The sequence below is a fragment of the Netta rufina genome (assembly GCF_964035555.1).
Source record: "Netta rufina genome assembly, chromosome: 15".
Lineage (NCBI taxonomy): Eukaryota > Metazoa > Chordata > Aves > Anseriformes > Anatidae > Netta > Netta rufina.
In genome coordinates this window covers 10,258,660-10,270,736 of record NC_140138.1, presented here as the reverse complement: position 1 = coordinate 10,270,736, position 12,077 = coordinate 10,258,660, and the positions used below count along the sequence as shown (strand labels likewise).

Below are 12,077 nucleotides of genomic sequence, written 5' to 3'. Positions count from 1 at the left end.
AAATGTCCTTTAAAAAATAACCACCCAGATTATTTTTAAACCTGGTTTTCTGCCAAAACAATTGTAACATGGATCTGTACCGTAAGGAAATATTTTCAGGAGGTACTGGCTTTGATAGCAAAGCAGTAGGATTACTTTCAAGCCAGATAATAGAATTATAGAACAGCTTGAGTTGGAAGGGACCTTGAAGCCCATGCAGTTCTACCCCGCTGTCACCCACTAGATCAGGTTGCCCAGGGCCTCGTCCAACCTGGCCTTGAACACCTCCAGGGGTGGGACATCCACAGATTCTCTGGGCAGCCTGTTCCAGTGCCTCACTGCCTTCTGAGTGAAGAATTTCCACCTAAATCTTGCCTCATTTAGTTTAAAACCATTCTTCCTTTTCCTGTCATTGTCTGCCCAAGCAAATAGTTGCTCTCCATCTTTTCTATAAGCCCCCCTGTAAGTATTGAAGATCTAAAGATTTGGTTCACAGCTCAATCCTATAAAAGAAACAGAGAGAGTAGACAGGAGTAGCACAGGCTGGAACCGAGCACTAAGGGCTGAAGAAAATGGCAGGTATTTAACAGGGCTATTTTTTATTATTATTTTGTTTTATTATTACTTTGTACATCTAAATGTGCCTCAAAAACACAGATTGATACAGCGTTCGATACTACTTGTAGGTTGTTGAGGTGTTGTTGTTTGTTTTCTTTATTTAAGTAAAATATCTATTGGCTTTTACACGTTCAATTACTTTTTCCATTTTGAAAATAATGAATGTAATATGGATCTACTTTCTAACAGATTTTGTCTTTCTTTGCACTTGTGAAACTTGCCATCATAGGTTTGCTAAAATTTGCTGATGATGTTGGCATGGGAGGTACAAGCATTCAGACTATTTCACTTGGACAGGGCCAGGGCCCAATAGCAGCAAAAATGATTTCTCAGGCTATTACTGATGGAACCTGGGTAGTGTTACAAAACTGCCATCTTGCAACCAGCTGGATGCCTGATTTGGAAAAAATCTGTGAGGAAGTTATAGTGCCAGAGAATACCAATGACAAATTCAGGTAGGAGTTTTAATATTTTTGCTCTTTTTATGTATTTCTGGTTTGTTGAACACACTAGTAAAAACAAATTAAATTTAATTTTTATGAATAACTACTTATAAGATTCATATTAATGTATAATAATAAAATAAAGATACCTAATCAGAATGTCATCTTTTATACCTGTTTAATATAATCTGCTTTATGCTTGCATTTTTGAACAAATTTAGATGTTATCATCGTAGTTAAAGAAGTAAAAAACATACAAACAAATAAAAGCAGCACAACAAACCTAGTCTTCTGCAAATCAATACTGAGGACTTGTCAATATCAATGATTTTTTGATAATGTGCTTTTTAAAATTCTTTGCAGATTGTGGTTAACCAGTTATCCATCAGAAAAGTTTCCTGTTAGCATCCTCCAGAATGGCATCAAAATGACAAATGAACCGCCAAAAGGGGTTAGAGCGAATCTGCTTCGATCATACCTTAATGACCCCATCTCTGACCCTGCATTCTTTAGCAGTTGCCAGAAGCCAGAAATATGGCAAAAAATGTTGTTTGGTCTTTGTTTTTTTCATGCTATTGTGCAGGAAAGGAGAAACTTTGGCCCATTGGGTAAGGTTTAGGTTATTTTGCATATTGTTTCAAAAAGATTAGTAGTTTTGAAATGTATTATTGGAGACCCTCTGTAAAAAGCAATATTGTTGTTAGCAGCACTGCAGGAGTGCAATCTGTATTGTAAAGAACATAATGAAGTTCAAAAGCTATTATTTTATAAGAATTCTTGTTCAGGCAAAGCTACTCTTGGAGCTACTAAAAGCGATACCCTGGGGGAGGATTAGAAAGTATCAGTTTTCCAAGTAAATATATCATACAGTATTTGCATTAAATTATAGCTTACTAAATTATTATTAATTTAATACTGTGATGATCACTAACTACAGTAATTTATCAAATCCAGTTCCATTTTAAATTTTCATCTTTAAAGACATATCATCTTCAGTAGTGCTTTTATTTGTGTGTACTTTTTTTTAGCAAAGCTAGTGCATATGTTTACTTGGTGTAAAATCAAAGTTTTATGGCTGCTGTGTGTTGTTAATAATACAACCAAAAAGATAAGTTATATATCAGTAAGCTTATCTCCAGATAGCAAAAGATTAGCTGAAAGTACCAAGTAGGTCTGTGCTCTACTTCAGGTAAAACACAATGTTTCAGGAGTGAGGGATGCCAAATATCTGTGCTGATGTTTTAATTGCATAGAATGATGGTTATAAAGACTTAGGATACAATCCTGTAGTGGGGTCATATTTCTCAGTTGTACAATAAACAGCCTGGTAAATGCCAGGACTACATCTTGGTGTTATCTGGCAGCTGTGATCTTCAGCTCTGTAGTAGTAGTGTAATACCAATACCATCATTTCCTGAACATGGTTATCAGCACAGCGCACCACTTACCCTGTATATCTTTCCTGAATTGAACAGGTTGGAATATTCCATATGAGTTCAATGAATCTGACCTTAGAATCAGTATGCGACAGATCCAGATGTTTCTGAATGAATATGAAGAGATCCCTTTTGAAGCTCTGACGTATCTAACAGGTATAGGTGTTGCACCCTCTAACACATATTGAGTTTGCTAGGCACTTCCAGCTGGTCCAGCGATAAACTGAGTGCTTCACAAATGTAGTAGATTCCATTCAAGTTTACTTCCTTGGTCTTCCACATAATGACAAGTTGTATCCCAAACTCTCAGATTTGATTGCTGTCTTGGCTTATATATAGCTAGAAAACTTACTAATGGTCCAGCAAACCTCCTTGTCTTTGTTGCATATATGTTAAAAATATATCAGTAGACTTAGCTGATCAATATGTCAGATCAAGTCTTACGAGATGTGGCTGAGGGAGCTGGGTTTGTTCAGCCTGGAGAAGAGGAGGCTCAGGGGCGACCTTATCACTCTCTATAAGTACATTAAAGGAGGCTGTAGCGAGGTGGGGTTGGTCTATTCTCCCACATGCCTGGTGACAGGATGAGGGGGAACGTGCTAAAGTTGCACCAGGGGAGTTTTAGGTCACATATTAGGAAGAACTTCTTTACTGAAAGGGTTGTTAGGTGTTGGAACGGGCTGCCCAGGGAAGTGGTGGAGTCACCATCCCTGGAGGTCTTTAAAAGACATTTAGATGTTGAACTTAGTGATATGGTTTATTGGAGGACTTGTTAGTGTTAGGTCAGAGGTTGGACTCGATGATCTTGAGGTCTCTTCCAACCTAGACAATTCTGTGATTCTGTGATCCTGACACAGTAAGCATTGGTGATTTGTCATAGGATGTGATTATCCTCATCAGTTTAAAGCAGTAGCTGTTGACCTGTGTAAACAACTTAGTTGCTGTGGCAGTTCTCATTCTCCAGAAAGACAGCTGCTTTTTGACATCTCCCTTGTCAACTCTATAAATATGATTCCTGATTTTTGCTATTATTATAATTAGCTTTATGAAGAAACAATATAGGTATTTGCAGGATTAGGGTAATAACTGTGAGCTTTTAGCTATTTCCTGTACTTTATATCGGTGAAAACCTTCACTCACTACTTCCCCATTTCTTGTCTCCAACCCCTTCTGTATATTTGTGATCCCTTGTTTTCTATGGTATGCATACATAATCAGCTTTGAGTTTGTGTGAAAGGAACAAAACAAGGATCAGCTATCTCTCACTGTTCAGACTCTGACAGTTCTAAAAATTCTTACCAATGAGAATTGCAAGCAAAACAGCTGTAATTTGAAACATGCCGTTATTCATTGTGATGTGAGTTGCAGTTTCTCAGACCATCTCAGTGTTCCTTATCTTCCACCATCAAGACGCACAGATTGGGCTCACAGTCCCAAAGTTGTTACAGTGCCTAATTTCCATTGAAACATTGGAAGTGCAGTGCCTAAAATTTTTTTGAAGATCTGTAGCTTCAGTATTTCAGCTTACTGGAGCAATACATTAATGTAAAACTATTTTTATTTGTTCATTAACTTTAATCTTTTCATCCTGGTTTTCTCTGTCCTTTCACAGGGGAATGTAACTATGGAGGAAGAGTAACAGATGATAAAGACAGGCGGCTTCTCCTGTCCCTTCTTTCTGTATTCTATAGCAAGGATATAGAGCAGGACAAGTATATGCTTGCACCTGGAGATGACTACTACATACCACCACATGGTCCATATGAGGTGAGGAGATAACAGATATAAACTCTCCCTGAATTGTTGTGAAGAAGTTTATCTACACTGCACTTTTATATGCTAAACACGACAAATAGAAAAAAACAACAACAACAAAAAATGAGATCACAAGGCCATGCCACACTGTACAATTTAAGTATGAAATATGATTCTGGTACTTAATATCACACCAACAGAGATGTAACAATGTACAGTATCTTCCCATATTCTGATGCATGTTGATGCAGAGAGCAACCTCTATGCAGGTTTTCAGTACAGTTCTGGAAAACCAGCACGAGTCAGGCTTAAGGAATTTACAGGGTAGTTCGGTACTCTCCTGCAACCACTTCTGCCTTAATAGCAATGATCGGGGTGAGAAGTTAGAATGGCAGGTATATACTCAATTTTGGCCCCTTTTTCCCTTCTACCAGCTACATGGATATCACAAATAGGTGTGATTTGAGCACACTTATTTAGTCTGCAGTTGTAAGTGTTAAACATTCCTTGCGTGTTCTTTTATGTACATTTATTTTCCGTGCTTTCACTTGCTACTTATATGAGTGTAGAAAGAACAATTTCGCAGTGAGTCTTTGAGCAGTTCAAAACTTTTATATATATATATATATATATATATTTATTTATATTTATCTGTGCAGCCTGGATGTCAATTCCTGGATGGTTTAACTGGGAATTTACATGTGTGGTTCTAAATGGGAATGTTCTAACAAAGTTGGAATTACTGATATTTATGAATATATTATTGCATAATTTCTGTTATTTAATTGTTTCTTTTACAGTCTTACATTGAATACCTAAGAAGCTTGCCAATTACAACACACCCTGAAGTGTTTGGGCTTCATGAAAATGCAGACATCACCAAGGATAACCAAGAGACTAATCAGCTTTTCACTGGAGTGCTCCTGACCTTACCTAGAGAAGCAGGGGGAGGTGGCAAGTCCCCTCAGGTAACTGGGAAAGAAAGATCAACCTGCAGCCTGGAAAAGTGCCCTTTCCTCTTATGCCTTGGTTCTCAGAGTAATCCAACACCTCTCATCACACGAGTGTTGTGTAGATGTGTAGAGAAGAGGGTGTAGATGCATAGAGAAGTAGATGGATTTGAACTAGAAGAACCTTTAAAGATGGAAGATACAGTAAAGACTTTATATTCAAATAGGTATATCTAGGTATTAAAATACCACACAACCCCACCTAGTTAAATAGAACATGTAATTTGAATAAGAAAATTTCTGTCATATACCGTGTTTTATAACAGCACTTGAAGTGCTTCACTTCAGTCATGAATTGAAGCTAGAGCACAGTTAACAAGCACAGCTCCTAGAGAACCTCAAATCAAATACCTCTCTAGGCACTTCTACAGTATGACATTCAATTTTGGTCTACAGATTTGAATGTTAGAGGTTCATGTACTAGCCTGACATCAACCATTATTGGTTGCATGAGTTTTCCTGTCATCATTAGGGGACATACTCCAGAGTGCTAGGAAATAATATCAAGCTAGTCAACTGTCAGGCAAGCAATATAGCCATAGCTAGAGGTGAAAGTCTTCGTCCTGGTGAAGTTTGTGCTATAACGACACTTCCACTCTATTTTATTGTTCATTGAATGCTCAGTTTTTGAGGTATGATTTTTTGCTTTCACTTGGCTGCTTCAGTTTATACAGTCCCAGACTTAAATCTCTGTGTATGACTTGTGTGGCACAAAGACAGGCCAATCTGGCATCTTGTCCTAGTGGCTCAGGTTACTTGGGCCCAATCCATGCCCCTTTGAGATGACTTTTCACACCCCCCTGATATCCTGTATTTTATACACATGGATTCTAGAAAAATTGAATTGATGGAGCCTCATTTCTTGTGAGGGTGTATAGTGATTGTATTCTCTGATGTTTAATGCGCTGAAAATTAAGCTTCTCTCATGGCTGGGATGTTCACATTTTCATTATTCCCATGCTGCATACTTTGTCTTTTCCTTCATTGTGGCAATAGTAGGATTATGCTCACCTGTCCTGCTGCCTGTTACCTCAGAATTTGTCTAAAACCTTTTTGCAAATTAAACTCCAATTGTTAACAAATGTAAAATTATTGAGAAGAGAGAAGGAGCAAGCAGGCACATGCAGAGACAAACAAGATGATGAACAAAGAGAGTATGATCATGTAAGCATTAGGAAAATGGACTAAAATACTTATATGGCTATACAGCAAAAACATAAAGTCCATAATGTTTTGAGGAATTTATTGAATAGAAATAGGAAAAATGAAAAGTCCTAATTCACAGTAAGTTTGTGATTTCAGAAAACTGTTGAAGATTTGGCACAGGACATCCTAACCAAATTACCAAGTGACTTTGATGTTGAAGAGGTTATGAAGATATACCCAGTACTTTATGAAGAGTCTATGAATACAGTTCTTAGGCAAGAACTGATCCGATTTAACAGGTATGGTTCAATGTTCTGTGTAGCATTCCTAAGACTGAAAAATTCTTGTTTGTCAGTGCTAGCTGCTGACAAGCTTTGAACAGTTAAAAGCCTTTCACGATACATGCTTCTTAAGATGGTAGATTATGCTTTAGATGAACCTTATTAGAAAAACCTGAAAGCCGCAGCTGAGTACCTGAATATAGAAACAGAACCTACTTTCTTGGAGTGTGAACTTAAATCAGAATTGAATTTGTTTTGTTGAGATGGGGCAGCCTACATTATTCTTTTTAAGTTATATCAATTACCTTATATTCACAACACACTACATTAGCTACTGTCAGGATCTTAAAACTCTTGTAATTTGATTTCTCTTGTCTAGAACAGGAATTTTCCCTGTCTTTCTTTTCTGTATGTGTGTGTGTTTGTTTGCTTTTTCCAAGTTAAATAAGAGTTTTGATTACTACATGTGGGATAAAGATTTTCTGACAGGATATTCCCAAGCTTTGATCATCCCTTCCTTCAGGTTGGAGTTGGAGGTCTATAGCCAGATAAAAGTATATGTAAATAATGAGGTGGCAATTTCTTTTTTATCTGAAGGCTTACTGAAGTTGTTCGGAGCAGCCTTGTTAATTTAGGCAAAGCCATCAAAGGGCAAGTGTTGATGTCATCTGAACTTGAAGATGTTTTCAACAGCATGCTAATGGGAAAAGTGCCATCAATGTGGTCTGTCAAATCCTATCCATCATTGAAGCCGCTGGGCAGCTATGTGTCTGATTTGCTCTGTCGTTTGAACTTCTTCCAGGTATGCTAAACTGAGACTGACAGGTCTAAAGACTGGGTAGTTGAAAGCTGAATGGATAAAATTTGTATCTGTACTGTCCTCACTCAGCAGTTCCCCCAGTAGCTCCAGATTGTGAACTATTTGCATACATTCATGACCAAATACACACTACATTAATATCATTGGAATTTGCTGGGCCACTGCTCTGAAGGGTGAGTCCAGGAATATATTCTTTGGTGCTACTCCTGTGCAGCATTTAGTAGTTTCAATTTTTCTACTTCTAGAAGATGTGTTTTATTTTGCATTGATGTCATAATGACTTCTCTGCTCAAAGAACACTGAGCTAGGAGTAAGAATGCTTTAGAAACAAACCTATGGTGTATAAGAGGCACTATTAGATTTTATGTGCGTGACTGAATTTCTTTGAAGTTAAGTAAACAGTGACACAACTTCCACACACCTTTTGAACATGCTAATTGATTCTTTACTCAGCCTTCCATTATTTCCCTCGCATTCTTAGTGTACTCGTTAAATTGCTTAGAGTTTCAGATGTACCTTGAATTGCTGAGGTACTGAGATGTAGTGGAATCCCATGCAAATCATATGATGAGAAACCTAAAAAGAAGTGTCTGGAAGTTTTGTATGAGCAGCAGAGTTTCATGGTTGCTGAATTAGAGTACTATATGAGTTTCTTTAACTTGGCTCCTAATGGCTTAGGCTAGTGTGGGGACATTCTGTCCTTGCCTTTCTGCCTTTGTGATTTCCAACACAGATACTAGTCCAAGATCTCCTTGTCTGGCATCTTTGTATAGGAATGATTTTCACTACAAGGTTCTTATTTGTTGGCTGTAGTGATAGATTGCCCTCATAGTGATAGAAAAAGATACTATGTGAGAAAATCCAACCTTTTTTCATGTTAGGAAATCTGGGTTTACAAGACTGTAAGAGAGGGTATATTGATAAAAGTATTCCTTGTTTGTTTGTTTGCTTATTGCTGACTAGCATCTAGACTCACATTATTTATAACCATAATATGGTTATGCTACTTTTTGAAATTTCTTTCACTAGTGCTGAGTTCCAGTTGTTGAATGAGTAATTATTTTTGTTACCATCTAAAATAACTGACTTTGGTAATTTGCATATATATTTAGGGACAACGTTTTATATATATATATATATATATGTATAGTGTGCATTTATATGTATATATATATACATGTCTATATGTATATGTACACACATATATATGTAATTTATAATATATATGTGTGTGTGTGTGTATATATATATGTATAAAATATAGAAATTTATAATATATGAATATATACTGAATGGTAGTATCCAGAGCATCCAATCAAGGCTTAGATCTTATTGTGTTGTTTAACTCTATCTCAGAAAAAGACAACCCTTTCTGGTGAATTTATACAGTGAAGCCACAAAATGTATCTTTAATTCTATTTGTTTTTTTTTCTCTCCATATTCAGGACTGGGTCACTAATGGGGCACCCACAGTCTTTTGGCTGTCAGGATTCTACTTCACGCAGTCTTTTTTGACAGGTGTTTTACAAAACTATGCTAGAAAATACACCATACCAATTGACCATATTGGATTTGAATTTGAGGTAAGAAAATGCAGAGGAATTCTGTTTTTCTTGAACAGCTTGAAACATGTTCTGAAGCAGCAGGGAACAGAGTTTTCAAATGAAAAGAAATTGTATTTAAATGAGTAATTTCAGATTATCACGTACAGGATTTAATATACTCCAGATAAAAATAAAATAAAGCAAATGGTTTCATCATTCCAGGTGATGAAAGAGGAGCACACAATGGAAAAAATGCCGGAAGATGGAGCTTATATAAAAGGCCTTTTTTTGGAAGGTGCACGATGGGATAGAGAATCCTTGGTGATTGGAGAATCACTTCCAAAAATCCTTTATGATTCCTTACCCATAATTTGGCTGAAACCTGGAGAAAGTTCTAGATTTCGTCATATGAATATCTATTCATGCCCTGTATACAAGACAAGTGCAAGAAGAGGTGTCTTATCTACTACTGGCCACTCAACCAACTATGTTCTTTCAATTGAACTCCCTTCAGACAAGCCCCAGAAACACTGGATAAATCGAGGTGTGGCAGCACTATGCCAGTTAGATGACTAAGAGTATGCAAGTCAAAACACTCATATTTTGTAATTAAAAGATACACTTTACTCCCCAATGGCTGCCTTTATTTTATTTATTTATTTTTTAACATCACTACCTCCTGCTGTCTTTAAAGCAGCTCCCAATTTCCTTTGTTTTTTTAGCCATTCTCAGCCACTAGACAGGAGTGAGTGAAAATAGAACACTGCAAACAGAAACTTATTTCAAAGGCCTGTGCTTTGTCTTGCAATACATCAGAATAAACAGAACTCCCATCAAGCTGTGTGCCATCCACATTATTGCAAATCTTGTGAAATTCTAATATTAACAGCTTGCTGTTGTCATGGCGCCTTTGTTCCCCCAGTGAAATTGGGCCCAAAGAGTTTTGCTGCTAATTTTAATGGGAATCTAAGCCAGAGCTCTTGCAAATAGGACTCTCTGGATTTGCTTACAACTTCTGTGTCCCAGGATAATATAGAGCAAGGAGGGAGGGCACAAGCATAGACTGTTCTCAACATGTAAAACTAATCCTCCACTAGAATTAACTGCCAGAGCTGTATTATAGAACTATAATATCTGGCACTCTTTGAACACGTGCCTCAGAACTTCCACAGAAGAATTCTATATACCACATGCATTGGGAACCTGCCATTTCTCAGAGCAGTATACTTGTCTCATAATTTCTTAACTTTCTAATTTCAGTATTACTTACATACATATCCCAAGTACCCGATAAATGGAGCTATGTTTCCTTTCTCCCATAGTCTCAGTTCACTTCTTTGTCTGGCCCTCTTGCATGTGAGACTAATAAACCACCTGATATTTTGTAATTAAGCCTTTCATCAGAGAAGCTCAAGGTAGCTTGCAAACATTAATTAAAAATAAAATAGCCTGAACATCTTCAAAGCGCTATGCAGTAATTAACTAATCCCCACAGCATGCCAAGATGGTACTAAAGATGGATCATTAGACTTTTTGTACACACAGTATAAGGGAAACACAAAGATCAAGACAAACATTTAAAAACAAAACAAAACAAACGCATAAACATCCACTAATTTCAGGTCTTGTATTTTTTTTTTTTTGTTGCCCAAATTGCAGCATTTTAATGACTTGCTTGAAGCCTCACAAAGTCAGAGAAGTAGCTTTAATTCAGCAATTCCTAGTATCTTGCTACAGTGATACTACTAGGAACTTATCTGTTGTGTCATGCTTAGCTGTTACAGGACAAAAGTGTTCATTATTGTTCTATTAACCACTGGTTTGTTTTATATAGCTATTCACGAAATAGCAACGTTTAAGAATGGCAACACACAGGTAAGCAAGAAGTAGTAAGAAGTATTACAGGTATGTTGTACAGTGTTCTACATAATGAAATCCATAGGTAATTAGTACAGTATCTTTATGTATGTACCCTATCTGATGCCTCATAAGTAGTACAGTATGCAGGCATTCAGTGCATCATGATTGCTACATGGTGACTAGAGCAAAGATATCAGCAAGAACACTTAATGGATATTTGTTTTAATAAAGGGAACAGAGGCATACAGGTCTTTCAACTTACTGATAGGGAGAAACTACCCGTAACAATTCAGATGAAATTATGTTTGACACCTACAGCAAAGATAAAATTTGTTGTATATGAATGTTACATGGTCACCTACAATGACATCATTTTTGAGATGAGAACTATATTTCAGAAGTTCTATAAGTAAATTAAGATTAAGATTAATTAAAATTTCTCCTTTAGAAACATAATCCTTTCTTAGTTTTCATAAAAGTAACATGGACAGTTTCTACTTTTCATATCATTAAAACTAACTGAAATTTAGTACATATTTAAACAAAGTGGTAATTATGATACTTTTGAATGGCTGCATCTAATTGTTGTGATTATCAGATCACTGATTAGGTCACTGTGACATCAGATAAAACAAATCAGTCACTAGCCTGTTTGCACATAGTCCAAGGAGCCTGGACCTGGCTGTAGATCTTTCCTTGTGGATCAGTCAGTTGAGTCACTGCTCTTGAAAGGAGCTTTCTTTTTACATTTGAGCTTATGCATGTAACTGACTCTGATCACTTGATGTGAGAGAAGTTAAAATTTTAGGACTGAGTTTCTCCCTCCTCCTTTGGATAATGCTAGTTCTGTAAACAGTCCTCTAAAGTAAGCCATTATAAATTAAAAGCCAGATTCAGTAGTGTATGCTAGCTGAATTATATTTTTTTGAGATCAATTACTTTTGAACCATTGAAAAATATGGAGTCTGTTGTGTGGGTTTCTTTTTACTGTCTTTTCGTGAACAAACACTAGCTGATAGTTATTTAAATGACACAGCTTTGGGTCTTGTTACTTGTTACAGTGGCTTTGCTACTATATTGTGTACAAAGGCTGCGTTGATATTCTAAATGTTTCTTCTGTGTTAATGTTTAGATTTGAGATTAAGGCATCTCTTAGAACATATTTAAAGATGTAATTCAAGGTTT

At 36.6% G+C, this 12,077-nt stretch overlaps 1 protein-coding gene across 1 annotated transcript in view; it reads left to right on the top strand.

Annotated features, from left to right (window-relative positions):
- DNAH3 (dynein axonemal heavy chain 3) overlaps window positions 1-9,608 on the top strand; it is a gene marked incomplete at its 3' end in the record, with an annotated part of 59,604 nt that extends 49,996 nt beyond the window's left edge. Inside the window, exons 53-61 of the mRNA XM_084296242.1 lie at window positions 827-1,052; window positions 1,404-1,648; window positions 2,516-2,632; window positions 4,089-4,243; window positions 5,032-5,199; window positions 6,544-6,686; window positions 7,266-7,470; window positions 8,934-9,071; window positions 9,255-9,608. Coding sequence (XP_084152368.1) covers window positions 827-1,052; window positions 1,404-1,648; window positions 2,516-2,632; window positions 4,089-4,243; window positions 5,032-5,199; window positions 6,544-6,686; window positions 7,266-7,470; window positions 8,934-9,071; window positions 9,255-9,608 — 1,751 coding nt within the window. The remainder of the gene's footprint in view (window positions 1-826; window positions 1,053-1,403; window positions 1,649-2,515; window positions 2,633-4,088; window positions 4,244-5,031; window positions 5,200-6,543; window positions 6,687-7,265; window positions 7,471-8,933; window positions 9,072-9,254) is intronic.
- Window positions 9,609-12,077: the final 2,469 nt, after the last annotated feature.